The sequence below is a fragment of the Choloepus didactylus genome, chromosome 3, assembly GCF_015220235.1.
Source record: "Choloepus didactylus isolate mChoDid1 chromosome 3, mChoDid1.pri, whole genome shotgun sequence".
NCBI classification, from domain to species: Eukaryota; Metazoa; Chordata; class Mammalia; order Pilosa; family Megalonychidae; genus Choloepus; species Choloepus didactylus.
This window is the reverse complement of record NC_051309.1, coordinates 97518653-97536916: the sequence shown is the minus strand read 5'-3', so window position 1 is coordinate 97536916 and position 18264 is coordinate 97518653. Positions and strand designations below refer to the sequence as shown.

General features: G+C 36.8%; 2 protein-coding genes across 5 annotated transcripts in view; one reads left to right on the top strand and one right to left on the bottom strand.

The window, feature by feature from the left end:
- CCSER1 (coiled-coil serine rich protein 1) overlaps positions 1-18264 on the bottom strand; it is a 1457654-nt gene that overhangs the window by 1329712 nt on the left and 109678 nt on the right. The gene's annotated exons all lie outside the window — the stretch shown is intronic.
- Positions 5272-6191, top strand: LOC119529652 (AP-4 complex subunit sigma-1-like). Its single transcript, XM_037830263.1, has one exon. The coding sequence runs from the start codon at positions 5462-5464 to the stop codon at positions 5894-5896; it is 435 nt and encodes a 144-aa protein (XP_037686191.1). The 5' UTR covers positions 5272-5461; the 3' UTR covers positions 5897-6191.

Genomic DNA, 18264 nt, shown 5'->3' with positions numbered 1-18264 from the left:
CTCCTCTAGCCCATGCTTCTTGAACTTAAGCCTGAGTCCTAAGGCAAAAGATAATGAGCATGTGAAATCTAAAAGCAGCTGCTTGTCTGTAGACCCACCCTGGGACCCGGAGAGCCCACAGCATCAGCAGCACTGGCACTGGCAACAGCAGGCTGGCAGCACTGGCAGCAGCACTAATGACAGCCGCAGTGCAGTTAGTGATAACAACACATTTGGCAGCAACGAGAGTTCCTTTTAACTCCCTATTCATCACTCCCTGCACCTTGAGCATCACAGCCCAGGTCTTGACAGCAGCAGAGGTAAGAGACAATGGTGGCAGCAGCAGCACGGTCTTCAGTGCAAACAGTGGCATTTTTGCTTTCAGTGTGTGACAGCACAGCAAAGCACAACAGGATAAAATAATAGGAGAACAGAAAAGTCCAGGAAATATAGTGGTCATGAGAGAATGGACTGTAAATCAGACACAGCTGGATTAAAATCCAAGTACAACCTTTATGAGCTACGGTGACACTGGTCAAATTATTTAATCTCTCCAAGCCTGACCATCCTCAGTCATTGGCTAGGGGATGCCCTGAAAGAGAATAGCTTTGGCTTGAATGCTGCAAAGGATTCTGGAGGTGCTGCAGCAAAAACTGTCAGCTAACTGAACTCCTTACAGCTGAACAGCAAGTTCTTTCTAGAAGGGAGGACCAAGCAGCATGTCTCCATGGCTCCCACACATCTCAATACAATGGAACACTTACTCTCTTTATTGGGAGCCCATGCCATTTTTGATAGTCCATTACATATGATAGTTCCATATTTCATTCCAATGTGAGGAAAGCTTCATCCTACTGAAATTAAATATATTGATTTATGTGTGGCTTCTAATCATTTTTTATCTTTCCATTTCTTGAATTCTTACACCATAGCCTTCAAGTAGTTGAAATTAATCTTCTTACCCCTCTTGAATCTTCATTGCTCCAGTTTTAACATCCTGAATCCCTCAAATTTCTCTGAACCTCATTTTGGCTGAAGTTACAGTACCTGGGATGGGCATAGGGATGGCAGAAACTAATTCTCAGCCTTGCAGAAAATGGAGACTAAATGCATTTGAAAATCAGTGGCTGTTTCAGGTATCTATCACTGCTTAATAAAATACTCCAAAACTTAGTGGCTTAAACCAACAACTATTTATTGGTTCATGATTGTGCAATCTGAGGTAGGCTCAGCTGGGTATATTTTCTGCTGCTCTCACTTAGGTTATTCATGCAGCTTTAGTTTTCTGGAGGCTTAACTGGGACTGAAATCCAACAAGGCTTCACTCACATGCCTGGTGTTTCAGGTGGGATGGCAGGAACAGCTGCAAACCAGCCAGGCATTTCTCTCTCCATCTCTCTACAGGCTCTGGTGTAGGGCAGTCAACCACAGTATATGGTGGGTCATAGGCCCAGGTCAGGGAAAATGGTGGATACCAAGCCTCTTAAGGCCTAAATCCAGAACTAGCTGTATTAGTTAGGGTTTTCCTTGGAAACAGAATCAATGAGAGATGTCTCTTATTATCAAATTGTAAAAGTGACTCACGCAACTGCAGGAGCGCACGAGTCCAAATTCTGCAGAGCCGTCAACAAGCTGTCAACTCCAAGGAAGACGTCCGACGAACTCCTCGGGAAACGAACCGACAACTTTGACGAACTCCTCAGGAAACGAACCGGCAACTTTGAAGAACTCCTCAGGAAACGAACCGGCAACTTTGAAGAACTCCTCAGGAAACAACCGACAACTTTGACGAACTCCTCAGGAAACGAACTGGCAACTTCAACGAGCTCCCCAGGAAAAGCTTCACTGAGCAGCTGAAGAAGAAGTGAAGGTTCTCTAACCGTCCGGCTTATAAGCCTCCAACTGATCACCCGGACCAAATCCAGCCAATTGCATTCTCTCACTGTGGAAGGCACGCCCCTTGATGAGTCATCAGTCAGCTGCAGTCAATTGACTGATGATCCGACAAACCAACCAGCCTCAAATAGCCTCACAGGAATCGTCAGGCCAGTGCCCGCTTGACCAGACAGCTAGGCCACCTAGCCAAGTTGACACATGAACCCAACCATCACACTAGCAAAGCACCACTTGTACTGGTCAAAGCAAGTCTCCAGGTTATCCCACATTTAAGAGGAGGAGATGTATTTTCCACCTCTTGATGAGAGGTGCAGAAAAGCATTTGTGGCCCTCTTAAATCCATTACCAAGGAAAAGCCCTATCAAGCCAAGTAGCACATCTGAAGCATTAATCTTCAGGAAATTTCAGAGAAGAGACAGAAATGAGGAAAAAAGCAATAGAGCATAAAGTAGAGTTGACTCAGGCAGAGCATGTAGGTTCTATACCAAAGGGAGGAGTGAAGGAAGAAGAGATTACTCTAGTCAGGCAACCTAATACAGCAATAAACTGGAAGTACAGCTTTAGAGTCTTGCTGCTGTAGAGCTAAAGATCAGCTCCAAAATGTATTAAATGTATAATACTGAGCTATTTTCATAGCCTCTATGACCCCCTATTTTCTCACCTGTCAAAAGCAGAAAATACTACCCACTCTCACGTTTGTTGCGAGAATCAAATGAGGTAATGGATCTATAGAAATGTGTCCTACTCAAGAGTGGAGGTTTGTAGTTTGAATTTATTTTCCCTTTCTGTTTTCATTTTTAACTTCAAGAGCAATGCAAGAAAGCCACTTTGGATTCAGTGAAGGTTAGTTACTTAGAAGGGTAGAAGCAGGGTGAGTTGAAAAAATTTGGCAGAACACCATGTGTCTGTCTTATGATTGAGAAGTCAAGTATATGGGACCTGAAACTGTTGAGAGCCTGTGTACTGAACTACCAAATGCTGCTTTGGTATACAAGTCAAAGAGATTCCCTTTTGAAATAAAATCTTCTGGTATTCTTAGAATATTCAGAGTCATCTGGAAGTAGACTAATATGGGCTAGGATAATTATGATCTCATGGACTACCTTTTTACTTCTGGAATCTCTCTCAGTACTAGAACTGTTAAGAGCTGTCTGCATCAATGTTAAACACAAAAAAACAAATATTATCAATAATTAATTCAAAAAAAGCACATTTGTTGATTGACTATTTTATGCCAAGCATTATTCCAGGAGCCTGGGTACACCTGTGAAGAAGAAATCCCTTCCCCATGAAATGTATTTTAAATCAAGTGTGAGATAGAATATATTGTGTTTTATTAGTCACAACATGCCCTATATTATAACTTTTTCTTTACATAAGGAAATATTTAGAGAATTGAAATAAAAAGATTGTTATAATAGTCTCGGATAGCAAATGGTAAAACATAGATGATAAAGAAACTATAAGAAAAACTTCCTGCACTTTCAAGAAGCCAGGGGTTTTCAAATTAAGCTGGTTTTCACTGTATGATATGTACACTGAGAAATCCATTAATAACATCATTTTATAACAATATCTTAAAAATTATTTCAAGTATTTATTGGGTGATCTGATATCCACAAAACAATGAGACTGGAAAAGGGTGGTGGAACAGAAAAATGGACCAAGTGCAAACCAGGAGATCCCCATATAATATGTTAACTTTGGGAGTCTGCCTTTTGCTCTGTCTTCTGATGAACAGCTGAGCTCTAACTAGGAATTGAAATTGATTAGTTGGGCTCTGTACATAGCTAAATATAAAATCTCTTTGTGATAAGATTTGAATGATGCCACCATTCAGAAATTCCAACCTTTCTCTTACTAATAAATAAAGGATATATTGATTTTAAAAGTACTAGGATAATAAACATTTATATAGAGTGACTTCCAATTTAATAAAACCCAGAATTACTCAATGTGTTTTTACTTCTTTTTTTCTGAGCATGTTTTACTTAGCTAAGCACTGAAGACACAAACATGAACAAGACATTACCTGCCTTCAAAAAGTCAGTAAAGTCTGTCAGGAATAGTAATTTTATTTCCTTTCTCATAGGATAAATAAGCTAAGAAACTACATAAAAGTTCTATAATTTGGTGCCTACAACTGATAAGCTTTTCTGATCTAGGCCACATTCAATAAAATGCAGAGATTTTAAGTTGCAGTTTCTTCTAGATCCAAAATCACATCACTAAAATCACTGGATGAACAGTGTTCACACTTAACACACTCCTCTCAGTAAGGGAACGTCTAAGTAGTAAGACAGGGTTAATATAATGTAAATTACAAGGCATTCTAACTCTGGATCTATCTTTTTTTTTTTTTTTACTCACTTGTGACACCCCTGAGAACGCTTGGCCCATAGTACATTCCAATAATCATCGTCCACATAAATCTTCCACTTAAACATCAGTGCAGTGTGTTTGGGGACAAAGAATCACTTAATTCCTTTTTTGTTGTATATAGTATTCTTAATTTCCTAATTGGCTCACATCTTCCTCTATTGCTACAAATAATGAAAAGTTACTAATTTTCACGTATTCTAAAATATAGAGAAATACCACTTTATCCTGAATATCTAAGAGTTAAAATCACTTTGGTCTTCTATCACATTCACACACACCTCTGGCCAAAAATATGTATGGGAAAAAATACATATTGAATGTTTAAGACCCATAGGAAAAGCCAGTCCAAAAAGGTTGCTTACTATATGATTCCATTTATATAGTATTTTTGAAATGGTAAAATTATAGAAATGGAGAACATATTAGTGATACCCAGGGTTAGAGATGAAGGTGTAGGGTGGGAGAGAGGAGGGTGTGGTTATGTAAGGGCAACCAGAGGGACCTTTGAGGTGATGGAACTTTTCAGTGTCTTGACTAGGTGATGGATACACAAACCTACACGTGTGATAAAATTGTGTAGAACTGCCCTCCCAAACACACACACACACACAAATAAATACAAGTAAAACGGGAATTACGAATAAGGTTGGTAGACTGTATCAATGTCAATATCCTGGCTGTAATATTGTACAATAATTTTGCAAGATATCAAAATTGAGGGAAACTGGGTAAAGAGTATACACAATCCTTCCGCATGTGACAACTGCTTATGAATCTACAATTATCTCAACAAAAATTTCAATTAAAAATGTAGAAATCATGTTATCATAAGAGTCCTGATAAGAAATAATGTAAATTTGAAAGATATTAATATATATACCTATATGAATATGAATTGAAAGCAAGGAAAAGCAAATTATATATAAAAGAAATAATACAACAACGAGTGCAAAGGAACAAAAAAAGTACTCCGAAATTTAACTAATAAAAAAATACCAATATAGAAATGCCAAAATGGCTGCCCCAAGGAAGCCCGCACAGCGAAGCTAACGAGGATTGGGGAGCAATCTTCTGAGGGAAAGGAGGAGGGGGACCCCAGGAGAGCCGCCGCCAGGACAGCTGCCCGTGGAGCCGCACAGGTTCCACCACCCTTGCCATAAATTTTGAGTTGTATTTGGAAAAATACTGGCCAGAAAGAAAAAAAATGATAAAGTTTTTCCTCATGGTGAATAAACAAGGGCAGACCCGACTTTCTAAGTACTATGAACACATGGAGATTAACAAGCGGACACTTCTGGAAACCAAAGTCATAAAGAGCTGTCTCTCTCGATCCAGTGAACAATGCTCTTTCATTGAATATAAGGATTTTAAGCTGATATATCGTCAGTATGCAGCGCTCTTCATTGTGGTTGGAGTTAACGACACTGAGAATGAGATGGCTATTTATGAATTCATTCATAATTTTGTGGAAGTTTTAGATGAGTACTTCAGCCGAGTGAGTGAATTGGATATAATGTTTAATTTGGATAAAGTACACATCATTTTGGATGAGATGGTGTTAAATGGCTGCATCGTGGAAACTAACCGGGCAAGAATTCTTGCCCCTCTACTAATTTTTGATAAGATGTCAGAAAGCTGAACAGTGGAAGGCCTGGCCAGACAACACTGATTTCTAGAAATGCAAATGCCATGAAATACCTCTCAACATCTGTAGCCCATAAGAATCTGGAAGACCACACATTGCAAAACGGGGTATCCTTCCAAAAACATTATAAATAGGCATTTTCCACATTTCCTAAATAGAAAACAAAAGTATATTTTAAAATCTGATGTACAAAGGAAATTTTTATCTAAATTGTCAGAAGTTTTATTGTCTAACTGTAGGCATTTTTCCCCCACTATAAAATTTGGGAAAAGAAGGTTTGGGTCTGTGCTTTCTTTCAACTATTAAAAAAATTTTTTTTTATATGATAAGACAAAATTTGCCATTTTAGCCATTTTTAAGTGTACAATTCAGTGGCATTGCTCCTACAAAGTGTTGTGCTACCATCTTCACCTTCCATTCACTAAAACAACTTTTTCATCATCCCAAGCAGAAACTCTTTATCCATTAAACAGTAATTCCCCATTCCCCTTACCCCCAGCCCCTGGTAATGTACGTCTAATATACTTTTTGCTCTATGAAAAAAAAAAAAAATACCAATATAAAAGAAGCACATTTGTGTTGTATGATCTGTTCCCTTGTTCTAACTCCCACATTTTCATTTGGAAACCTTATGGTAGGCCAAATATTCAAAGCTACTCCTAAATCTAGTCAAGCCCAAACTTGCCTTTAGAACAGAAGCAATGCTATTAAAACCATTCATCCTCTGAGTTATGCATATTAACTCCTAATAACTGAGCCGTGTTTAAACGTGGTAGCATGAATTATGAGGTGTGAGAGGAGTAAAAAAAATTAATTATAGGAGCACCAAAGACTGGAATGGATCAAAGTATATTTTAAATTCCAGTTCTTTTATCCAGGTCTCTCCTTTAATATGCTAATCACAACTGAGATGCTCTCTTAGAGAAAGAAACCAGGCCCTGTCCAAATATGGAATGTGTCTACCTTCACCCTATGCCTTTAAACCACAGTTGCCTACTCAAGGACCTGTCCACAAATCCTCAAAAAAAATGAAGCATTTAACCACTTAGCATTAGTCTCAATAAGTATCTTAATTCTATGGCTAGGGTAACCATATGTCCCAGTTTGCTTGAGACACTCCCAGATTATATACAGTATTGCAGCACTATCTTTAACAATGATCCCTTTCACTCCCAGTGTTCCTGTTTGGACAATATTTGTACAACTACCTTCTCTATCTTGGTAGTCTGTACCTGGTTTTTATCATATGTTTTGTATTCTGCCTCTGGCTCTGCCCTTTCAGCTGGACCTCTATTGGCATTGGCCCATTTGATGGGAAAGTGCCCAGGAAAGAGAAATCAGACCATGGTAGGACAATACAGTAGAACAAGTCACTCATTAAAATACATTAAAATCAAGTTATTTTAAATAAAGTTAAAAATACACTTTAGGACCAGCATCTTCCCCAGTCCCAAGTCCATACATAAATGAAAGAAAGGCAATTAATGCTAAAGCTATCTTGGACCAAAGGAAAATCTTTTTAGAGATTGTTCCTACAGCTAGGAAAGTTTCCTTAACTTGACAGCAAAAGACAAGTTTGAGATTTCCTAGACAATGCTTAGAACAAACTTTGTAAATATCTTTTAAAGTGCCAGAAACATATTGAAGGCACATGACTTTCCTTTCCTCAGTAGGTAAACCAAGCATGTTATCTTGCTTTCCACAGAGTTGAGACCAGTTTTCACCAAGGCTATGGCAGATAATGTGAAAGCACACAAAAATATCAAGAATTGGACTTCCCCAATTTGGGGGATTTCATGAAGCCAGTCATAGCTTTCTCTGTAGATGAAGTATTATTTCTCATGGAAAACCCCACCCCAGAAACCATTCCCACACACCAGCTTGCTATATTACTCTTGCCTGGGAAATCCACTCTTTGATGAATTGCTATGCTTGCATTACTGTTACAGAGAAAAAATTTATGCATCATTCTTAGAATATTACATAGGTAAAAAACTGAAATAAAGGTGTAAAGGATTCTATTTATTCTAATGTATAAGCAATGTATTATTCAATTAAAAGTAATAAAAGCAGCTAGAATCAGTCCTATTCAATATGTAATACAGGCAAAAACAAACAAATAACATTCTTTACCATCCGGCTCCTAATTTTTGTCCTCTATCAGCTCAGTTCCAATAGTCAAGGCCTCTCAACTCATTCCTGTCTCCTCTAATAAATCTTGCTTACAAGGTCATTCACACTGTAGTGTAGATATTTATGAAGATTTAAAGAATAATTCTTCCTAAGGAAAATATATAGAATTAATAAAAACAGACATATAATATATATTTTAAGAGTGATAAAAGTTTTAGGTTTTAAGATTTGATTAATAGAATTTCAGGAATCATCAAGTAACCATAGAGGACATTTGGAGCACGCCAAACCTGGCTTGTGTGTTACAATATGCCATCTAATGCACTGCTACATGTGAAAACATCTGGCACAGGTCTTGGTAAATGGTAAGTATGGTATAAATATGCTGACTGAAAAGACTTTCTACAGTAGTACCACATAATCATAAACAAGCTACCTAGTCCAGCCAGATATGATGTTAACACTGAATGCATTTTAAAAAGATAAAACTTCCATATATACTATTCATCAAGAAAACATGATATTTTCATATTACATGTAAATATATTCTCTCTACCACATTTTCCACAGGGCTATCTTTTTTAAATACCACCATTAGGCATATTTCCTTTCAAATCCTATAATACTTTGGCAGTTTATCTATTCTATTTTCTGTTCCTCACCTAAGGCCCAAACCTATTTAAGAGAAAAATTGATACCACAACTTGCTATTGTCACAATAATAATGTATTACTTTAAAGCACATAATACAACAAAAAGATAATACCAGTTTCTAAAAATCAGTTCTTGTTCCTATAAATTTAATTTAAACATTATTCTCAAAATTCAGAAAAGCCAATTACATCATAATTACTTACCAAATAACTAAATTAACATACATTTATATAGGTATTGCTTTTTCCATAAAAAAAAAGACAGAGTGAAACAGGGAGAAAAAAAACCCAGAGTCATGCTAAAATATATATTCCTATATATTTGTATAGTTGTGGTACAAGGATATAGTTTAGACAGATGGATGGATAGACAGACAGATACACAGACAGATAGATAGATTGCTTCTGATCAGTTACAATTTTTTTGAAACCATACACATATCTGAAATGATCAGGACCAGCTCTAACTGGTTGTTACAGACAGTCTCTGCAAAGAGTGGGTTGCCTGGTAAATTAAAGTGATCCATCAATGTCATTGCTGTCACAAAAGCACAAGATTGGCTAGCAAAGATGGATACAGGGTACAAAAAAGGATGCCAGATGTGTTGGCTACTTGAATTTTTTTTCAGACAGAATATACACTTCTGGAATGCTGAAATCTATCAAAGCTGGTTTCTGTTTTGTTATATTGTCAGAAATCCTTTTTATTAAATCCTTCCGACAAGTGATTGCTAAAGTCACTGAAAACAGAAGGAAAACATTAAATATTCTTAATAATTAAATTATCTATACTTTCTTCCAAAATACAATTAATTCAAAAGTAAATCAAGAAGAAGTGTAAACATGTATTAATGTGCAGGGGAAAAAACCACAAGTGTGACAGAGTCAAAAAAAAAAAAAAAAAAAAAAAAGAGAGAGAGAGAGAAAGAGAAGATCATGGAAGAACAAGCACCAGAGAAGTTTAAGTTTTATAATTTTTTTTTGAAATGTGCTCTAGTGATGAAATTAAACATTTTTAACTGAATGGCTTCAGAAATCTCTAGAAAAAGAAATATTAGCATTATAGAAATATTTAATAACATATTACGTATTTATCATCATCATGCTGATTTCCTATAAATCAATTTCCTCATTCCTAATTTAAAGAATACAATTTGCTAAATCAGGTTTTCAGCATTTAATTCAATAACTTTTTATTTGAGCTATAACTATTAATTCAATAACTATTTATTTATAAAAGTTGTTGTTTGGGACACAAAAGTGATACCAAAACAAGTAAAACACAATCCTTACCTTAAAATAATGTTTCTCAAGTATCTAAAACTGAGAAATCCATCACCCTTGTGCTGGCTTGGATGTATTATGTCCCCCTAAATGTGATGTTCTTTGATGCAATCTTGTGGGGGCAGACATATTAATGTTGATTAGGTTGGAACCTATTGATTGAATGTTTCCATGGAGATGTGACCCAATCAACTGAAGGCAAGACCTTTGATTGGATAATTTCCGTAGAGGTGTTGCCACACACATTCAGGATGTGTCTTAATTAAATCACTGGAGCCATATAAAAGAGCTGACAAACAGAAGGACCTCAGAACAGCTTAGAGAGACATATTGAAGACAGCTGTTGAAAGCTGATGCTGACATTTTGAAACACAACCCAGGAGAAAGCAGATGACAGGCATGTGTCTTCCCAGCTAACAGAAGTTTTCTGGATGCCAATGGCCTTTCTCCAGTGATGGTACCCTATTGTTGATGCCTTACCTTGGACATTTTATGGCCTTAAGACTGTAACTTTGTAACTAAATAAACCTCCTTTATAAAAGCCAATCCATTTCTGGTGTTTTGCAAAACAGCAGCATTAGCAAACCAGAACAAACCTATATAAGAACTAGGGTCAGAAATATCCTCACTTCTCTTTCCACTGAATAGCAAGGCATGATAAACCTAAGCAGAGCAAGAAAAGGGAGCAAGTGATAGTAAAGGTTTTGCAAACTGTGGGTCAAGAAAATGAAGGGTCCAAGAAGTAGGATGTATCTTCTCAGACATCTCTCTTCTTTTGGTTCAATAACCTGAGAGACAAAGAAAACCAAGCTTCTTCCATTCTATACCCAAAAAGGAGGGAAAGGCATATATGATCCTTAACTAAAAATAGGAAGGAGAACGAGCTAAGAGCACCAGCCAAAACATTTTCTTTGAGGAGCACAAGTCTTAATATTTTCTAACTGCAACAATAATTCAGTATTATTTCATTACCATTTGTTGTCTATCAATAGTTTTCATCTTCCAAAAAAAGTAGATCAAGGATTAGCCGGTGATTAAGGATCAGGGTTTCTCTCTTATACAAAATTAATTTGTCCACTATGGCACCTATCCCACTGTTTAACACTGATGCTATTTGAGAAAGCTCTTATTTTGTGTAGTAGAAGTCCAGCATATTGAGAGCTAGAACATAGATAACACTATGTTTAATAAATGAGTGGCTGAATAAAAAAGAAGATTATATTGTAATCCGTAAAGTTAAATTTTCAATCCAACAATGAAATCTATAGCTAGTATAACATTAAGAGGATAATTTTTTAAAAGAATAAATTATTAAATAAATAACAAAAAAAAACTATAGAAATAAAAATCCTGTAGGCTTTTCCTCCTAAATAGTTCATTTGCCCCTTTCCTATTTCCACATCTAATTCACATAGCCATCATTCTCACTTAGATTATTCCAAGTTTCCTAACTGATCTCTCTGTCTGTGGTCCTGCTGATTCAGATTCTTTACACTACAGTCAGAATTAGCCTTCTAAAATGTAATTTCGCTCCTCTTCTAAAAGCTCTTTAAATAACTTCTCCTTGGCCTTAGACAAAATTCCAAACCTTTAAAGATGCCATAAAAAGGCAATAACCTCATATCTCACAAATATAACCTCCTGCCCCATAACCAATGCCATACAAACACAGTACAGACACCCTACCCACCAGGCATACTAATTTATTTTCCATTATTTAGAAGTGTCAGGTATACTTAACAGCTGTACTTTTATTTGCATATTCTATGCCTTCTGTCTGGAGTTCCAACCCCATTCGCAGCCCCTGTATAGTAAACTCCTACTCCTAAGGAAACTAAAACCTGCAAGGTTATCACTTGTCTTTAATATGTAGGTAGTTGCATATAACTAGATAATCACAGGCAAATCTCCTCACAGTCTAGTAAATCTTTATTTCTTCTTTTATTTTAAAATATTTTTTATTTAGCAGCAGAAATCTCTTTTACAAATGATAACTTTGATGTTACTAATATGCACATCTTAAATAATAAAGTGTTCTGATTGTTGCGTTTGTTTGGTTGAAAGATCTCAAAATTCCCCCTCTCCTGGAATCCTTGGGCTATTTGAAAAATGTGAAATGCTGCACTTAGATAACGGAAGAGTACCAACTCCAACTGAAAGTAGAAATTCTTTTTCCCTGTACTGTGCCTTAGACCATAGAAAAAGAAATTTCTAGTAACACATCTAGCATTTAGAGAGGTGCTTTTCAAATTTAATGTGCAAACAAATGTGAAGGGTGGGTCTTGTTGAAATTCTAATTCTAATTCAATAGGTCTGGGATAGAACTTAAGATTCTACATTTCTAACAACCTTGCAAGGTTGTGCTAATACTGTTGTTCCAAGAGTTACCACATATTTGAATAGCTAGGGTCTATGTTAGAAAGAAGATTCAGCTCCTTTCTACCAACTTATTCACATCTCCTCAAAAAATAAAGAGTAGCAAATTTTATCCATCAGAATTTTTCACTAGTGAGTAAGGGTAAGTAATTAAATATTACACACACACATACAGAACACACACATCTCATAATCTCTGTCTTCTGAACCTGCCACATCCTGGCAATGTGCAGGCTCCCCAGAGAGAGTCTTCTCTCCTGCTTCATGTTCCCATAGAGTAAGAGAAAATTGGGACAGTGACCCCATAGGTTAGATCTGAAGAGGAATAACAGGCTTTAACTTTAGTTTCAGGGCTAAGCCATGTTTTCCAATGAATCTTCGCCAGAAAGTTCTATATTTGGAAAATTATTGGGAACTGCCTGGCCCATTAATAAAGCAGATACTTTGATCCCCATTTGGCTACCAGTGTCCTATGTTTATTTCCCCTGTCAATAAGAGCACAAAAGGGTAGCGAATTTGGGCCCCTCTAACCTAGATCATAGCCATAAATTTAGCAGTCAGAAAAATCTGTGTTTCACAATATAAATATACTTTCACACTGTTTATCTGATACCCCCATAGAGAGGGATTGATTTTTTTTAAATGGTGATGCACAAATATCACTGCATATTTTTAAAATGAGATCAACAGTGTTTTTCCTGAAGTTCTGGAAAGTCAGGTTACGTTAAAATCTACAGTGACAGCTCACCCACCCATTATTAAACTTACTACTGGGTTAAAGGTAGAATGGAACTGGTTTTATTTCTTGTAAACAAATAGGTCAAGGACATCCTTTTCCCAGTCAATATGTTTAAGAAATATATATTGGTGAGAGGACTTTCATTTACTAAATGTTCACCCAAGTGAAAGACACTTTAAAAATGCTTTAAAAATATTTTTTTTTAATCACTAGGTGTGTAAAGAAGGGCTACAATGTAATCTTGTATTGTTGATGATAAGCTTCACCAACTCAGTGTTAATTCAGCATATTTATGGGAACAGTGCACATGCTTCATAGAATTTTTTACAACTATCTAATCATTTTTAAATAACCTATTTCTTTTGATAGGATTCTATTCATCCAGAAGAAAAAAATGTAAAAAGAAAAATATAGCACTCAAGACATTCATTCATGGCATATTTCCTTAAAATTAATGAGCTTTTAAAGCTAGACTTCTTACCCATCTTTCTGCCCTTAATAACAAATGTGTCAAAAAGAATTTACGTAACTGTACAATCAAACACAAATTGAAAAACCAAACAGGAAGACTCTATTGGAAGGAATGCAATTACAATAAAATGTACCATTCCTGGAAGAGAATACATAATACAAAATTCAAAATCCTCTCTTAAAAAAAAAGATTCACCATGGAATAAAAGAGATTCTTTTAACCACTCTGGACCTCAGTTTTTTCATTTAAAAATTAGGAATTTGTTCTAAAGATAACCTCTAAAGTCCATCTATCTCAAAAGTCTAAATGATTGTTTAAATATCACAGTTGACTTCACCCAGGACCGAATTAGTAATAACTCTGATGTACACCTTGCTGCTTATCAAATCCACTGCCATGGCTGGTTCTTCCAGTGTCATGCTCTACCTTAGGAAATCATCTGTTTTCCATTGCCTTGTACTTGAAACCTAGCAAGGCTAGCAACTGCAAGGCTAGGTGCTGTTAAAAGAACTGAGAAATCACAATTCATCATTTTTGTGAACAAATATTTATTGATCCCTATACTGGTAAATCCCATTTTAAATTCATGGGCTTTAACCTCAAGTGTGTCCCTGCTGCTATATAGCGATTCAACTAGTCCATCCCACTGCCACTTCACCTAGATAATATTCATATCTTTTTCTCTCCCCTCAAACCTCTAATACCTCCTGCTACTTCCTCACTCTCAGATTCCTTTATCACTAAAAACAAAGAAAGCATTTGAAAAGAATTTCCCCAGGCTCCCATTCCCACATCTCCAACCTATTTGTTCCTGTGCCCATGTTGTCTGCCCTCCCTCCAGTACATTACAAAGAAACAATTCATGCACCTATCCAAGGGCAGTCCCTCCACATTTCCACTGCATTCCAGCCTTTCTCAGCTACTCAGCAGCCCCACTCTGGAAATAATTGTGCTCTTTCTCACCTGTATGATTAATTTTATCTTCTCTTCCGGATTACATCAGATTCTTCCCTACAAATGAAATATATTCAGTCTGAAAAACAATCAGCCTTAATCCCTCTCCCCACACCCCAGCATATCATAGCTCTATTTCTCTTCTCCCTGTTATAGTGAAAGTACTCAAAAGAGTTGTCCATACTTGCTTCCTCCAACTCCACTTCTCCCATGTTCTCTTAAACATAATCCAACCCGATTTTCATCACAACCATTTCAGTAAAACTACTTTTGTCAAAGTAATGACAAAATTACAATGACAAAACCCCTGTTAAATTCAGTTCTCATCTTGTTTGGCCTATCAGCAGCATTTGCCAGATTTGAATAATCCCTTTCTGAAAGTTTCTTCACTTGGCTGCTGGGACAACAAATCCTCTGATTTTCCTGCTACTTCTTTGGCTGTTCCTGCTGGTTCTTCCACATTGAGTTCTCAAACTCTACATTTGCATAATATTCAGAGGTCACTTCTTGGTCCTCTTCTCTTTCTTACATATATCCCTTCCCCAGGTAATTTCATCCAGTTCCATGCTTTAAATGCCATCTACATACTGTAGGCTCCCAAATCTGTATCTCCAACCCAGATCTCACCTCTGAAACCCAGATGCATATATTCTGGGTGTCTAATAGACATCTTCCATGTTTAATGGACATCTCAATCCTAACATGTCCCAAAGTAAACACCTGGTTTCTCCAAAAGCCTGCTCATCTCACCATCCTTCCACCTGAGTAAAGGGCAATTCCATCTTTGCTGCCCAGCCTAAAAACCTGCGAGTCATTGCTGACATCTCTTTCTCATACAGCTCACATCTATCCTTTCACAGTTCCTTATAACGCTGCCTCCATCACTACCACCTGGTCCATGCCACCATCTGCTTTCACCTGCTCACCCCACTCTCATGGTATTTCCAGCCAAGAATCCAGAGTGCACCTATTAAATCATAAGTCACATCACGTCACTCTTCTTTAAAACGCCTTATAACCTTTCCTGTATCATGCAGAATAAAAGCCAAAATCCTTACAAAGGCCTGTATAATCTAACTTTCCCCTACACATATTGGTCCTCATCTTCCACCAGTTTTCCTCTCAACTACTGTGCTACAGACACACTGTCCTCCTAACTCTTTCTTCAACAGGCCAACCACTCTAGGGCCAAGAGGACTTTGCACTGTACTTGATACCCTCTTTGCTTGGAATGGTCTCCCCCAAAGTTTGCTCCCCAAAGATCCCTGATCAAAGCTTATCTTTTCAGAAAGGCCTTCCCTGAATATCTTATATAAAAATGTAACCACTGTTGCACTCCCATTTCTCCTCATCCTGCTTGCTTTACTTTTCTCCTTAGCACTTGTCACTGTCAGACACACTATATATTTATGCCCTTTTGGCATTTAGAAATCAGAACTCTCCAAATGTCATTAACTTATAGTAAGTAGTCTTGAGTATTTTTTGGTAAACAACTTTCAACTGTAATAAATTATTTAATGTACTTTATTCAGAGTTTTAACTATTTCCACTTAGTTCTTATGTTCCTTTAAAACTTCAGAAAGCTAAGTAAATCCTCCAAATACATTTAACTACAAGAGAAGGCCTCTAATCTTTTTGAGTTAGTACAACAAAAAGAAAAGCAAACTTAATGCAAATAAAAATAGAAAATCTAAAGTGCTTGAGATGGAATTATCAGATTTTTATATTTATTATAGTAATAAAATATTTCTAAGTGAAAATATTGTGATTATTAGACAGATACATTTGTTCCCATCACACAATTAAATAAACACAACCAATTTGCATATTGACACATCCTGACAACCCAAATACAGCTGCTTTTTGAGCAGTCTTCAAAACTTGGGCTATTTGCAGCGAACATTTAGGAATTAGAAGTGCCAATGTTTTAGTATGAGAATTTAAAAATCTCTGTCCTACAAGATGCCTTGATTAAAGTTATATTGACAAACCCAAGAGTCTCCATAGAAAAGTGCCCAATTTGATGATATATTTTGAACGTTCTTTTATACTTAACAAAAGCAGGTATATGATAAGAGTTGTATTCAAATAGCCAAAGAACTCTCATCTGGGAGATGCTTTGCACTTAAACACGGCATTCCAAAAGAGGGAATTAAGATGAACGAGGTGAATTACTGGAAGGAGTTTGTCTCATTAAAGAAGTGCTCTTAAATGACTACTTTCATTCAATAATAGAGTGGGCTCCCTTGTGAAACAACACCCTGTCCCTAGTGTTATTCAAACAGAAGCTCAATGACTACTCATAAAAGATATTCTAGAGAGGATTCTTGTACTTTGGAGATAAGTTACACTTAATGAGCCTTGTGTTTCTTTTGAGCTCCAAGATTATTTGATATTTCCTCCTCTTTCATTTCCCTCCATTTCAGCCATAGATATAGGCAAGATTCTTCAACACTTAAAAATAAATTACACACAAAACACAGTATTTCCTTGATTACCTTATTTTATTTTTCCCAGGAGTCTATCAGAAACTTACTAAAATATATTTCTTATTTTGAGATTATCCTTATCTGATATTACTCACTAACTCTCAACCACCCTGTGGGGACATAGGGCCCAGGCCCCTCCCCTCCATAGTGAAAGTGAGTTATTTCATGTAGCTGCCTAGTTGACTGGGACAGATGTTAAAGGGCATCAGACCTGGGCAGGGGGGATGTGTACAAATGGTATCATAAACAAAGCATAAATCTCCCCTCCTCTGAACACTGCTGATAACAAATCTCCACACCCCTGTGTCACAAGACACTGCCAAAACTATTCTCACACCCTATGGAATGTCTTCGTCCTAACCGTTGTAAATCATCACCAGCAGCCCTGCTCTTTGCGGAGCACTAACTTCCATCTCTCCCAGCCAGCTGCTACCATGGAACCATTTCCTGTCCGTAAATCCTATTCAACTCATGTCTAACTCCGCGCCTGGCATGTTCTTCAGTCTTGGGTCTGAGCTGGGTTGGTATAATCACCTACAGAATGAAATCCAAGACTCCACAGGTAACCTAATGGCAGACTGCATTTCCCAAAGATGCCTCTTCAGCAGAGTGTTCTTGCCACCCCCCATCAGGAGGCAGAGTCAAACTGTCCTCTTCTTGAATCTGGGCTGATTTGGGTGGTTCTCTTGTATCCATAGAACACAATGTAGATGCCACGGTCACACAGTAGCTCTTTTTCCAAACTACCTCTGAACAACACTCAACAATATTTATTATTACTCACTTTAAATGTTAAGCATCATTTATATAATCATTTTCTTTCCCTGAAATTGTGGTGAAACCAAGGATGCTGGAATGTTATCGTAGTACACATGGCTTGTGTGAACAAAGAGGCAACAATAATAAAGATACTACAAATAGAGCAGGGATTTGGGAAATCCACAAATTCCTAGGCTTGTAGGATTTAAAATTCAGAATTGAAGATTGACTGATTTTGTAGTACATGAAAAATTCAATGCTTTCATTCTACCTAAGAACAGTTTTAAAAGAAGTCTTCAAGGAGCTTATTTTTTATTCCAATGATGAAAAAAGTAACTAAATTCCAGCCATTGTCTTATATTATCATACAAAAGAAAACGTCTATGCAACGATACCGTTTTTAACACTTAGTAAAGCATTTAAGGAAATGCAAAATGTTGAATGCATAAGAATACACACAAGGCAATTTAAATAAATAAAAAGACATAGCTATCCCCTAAGAC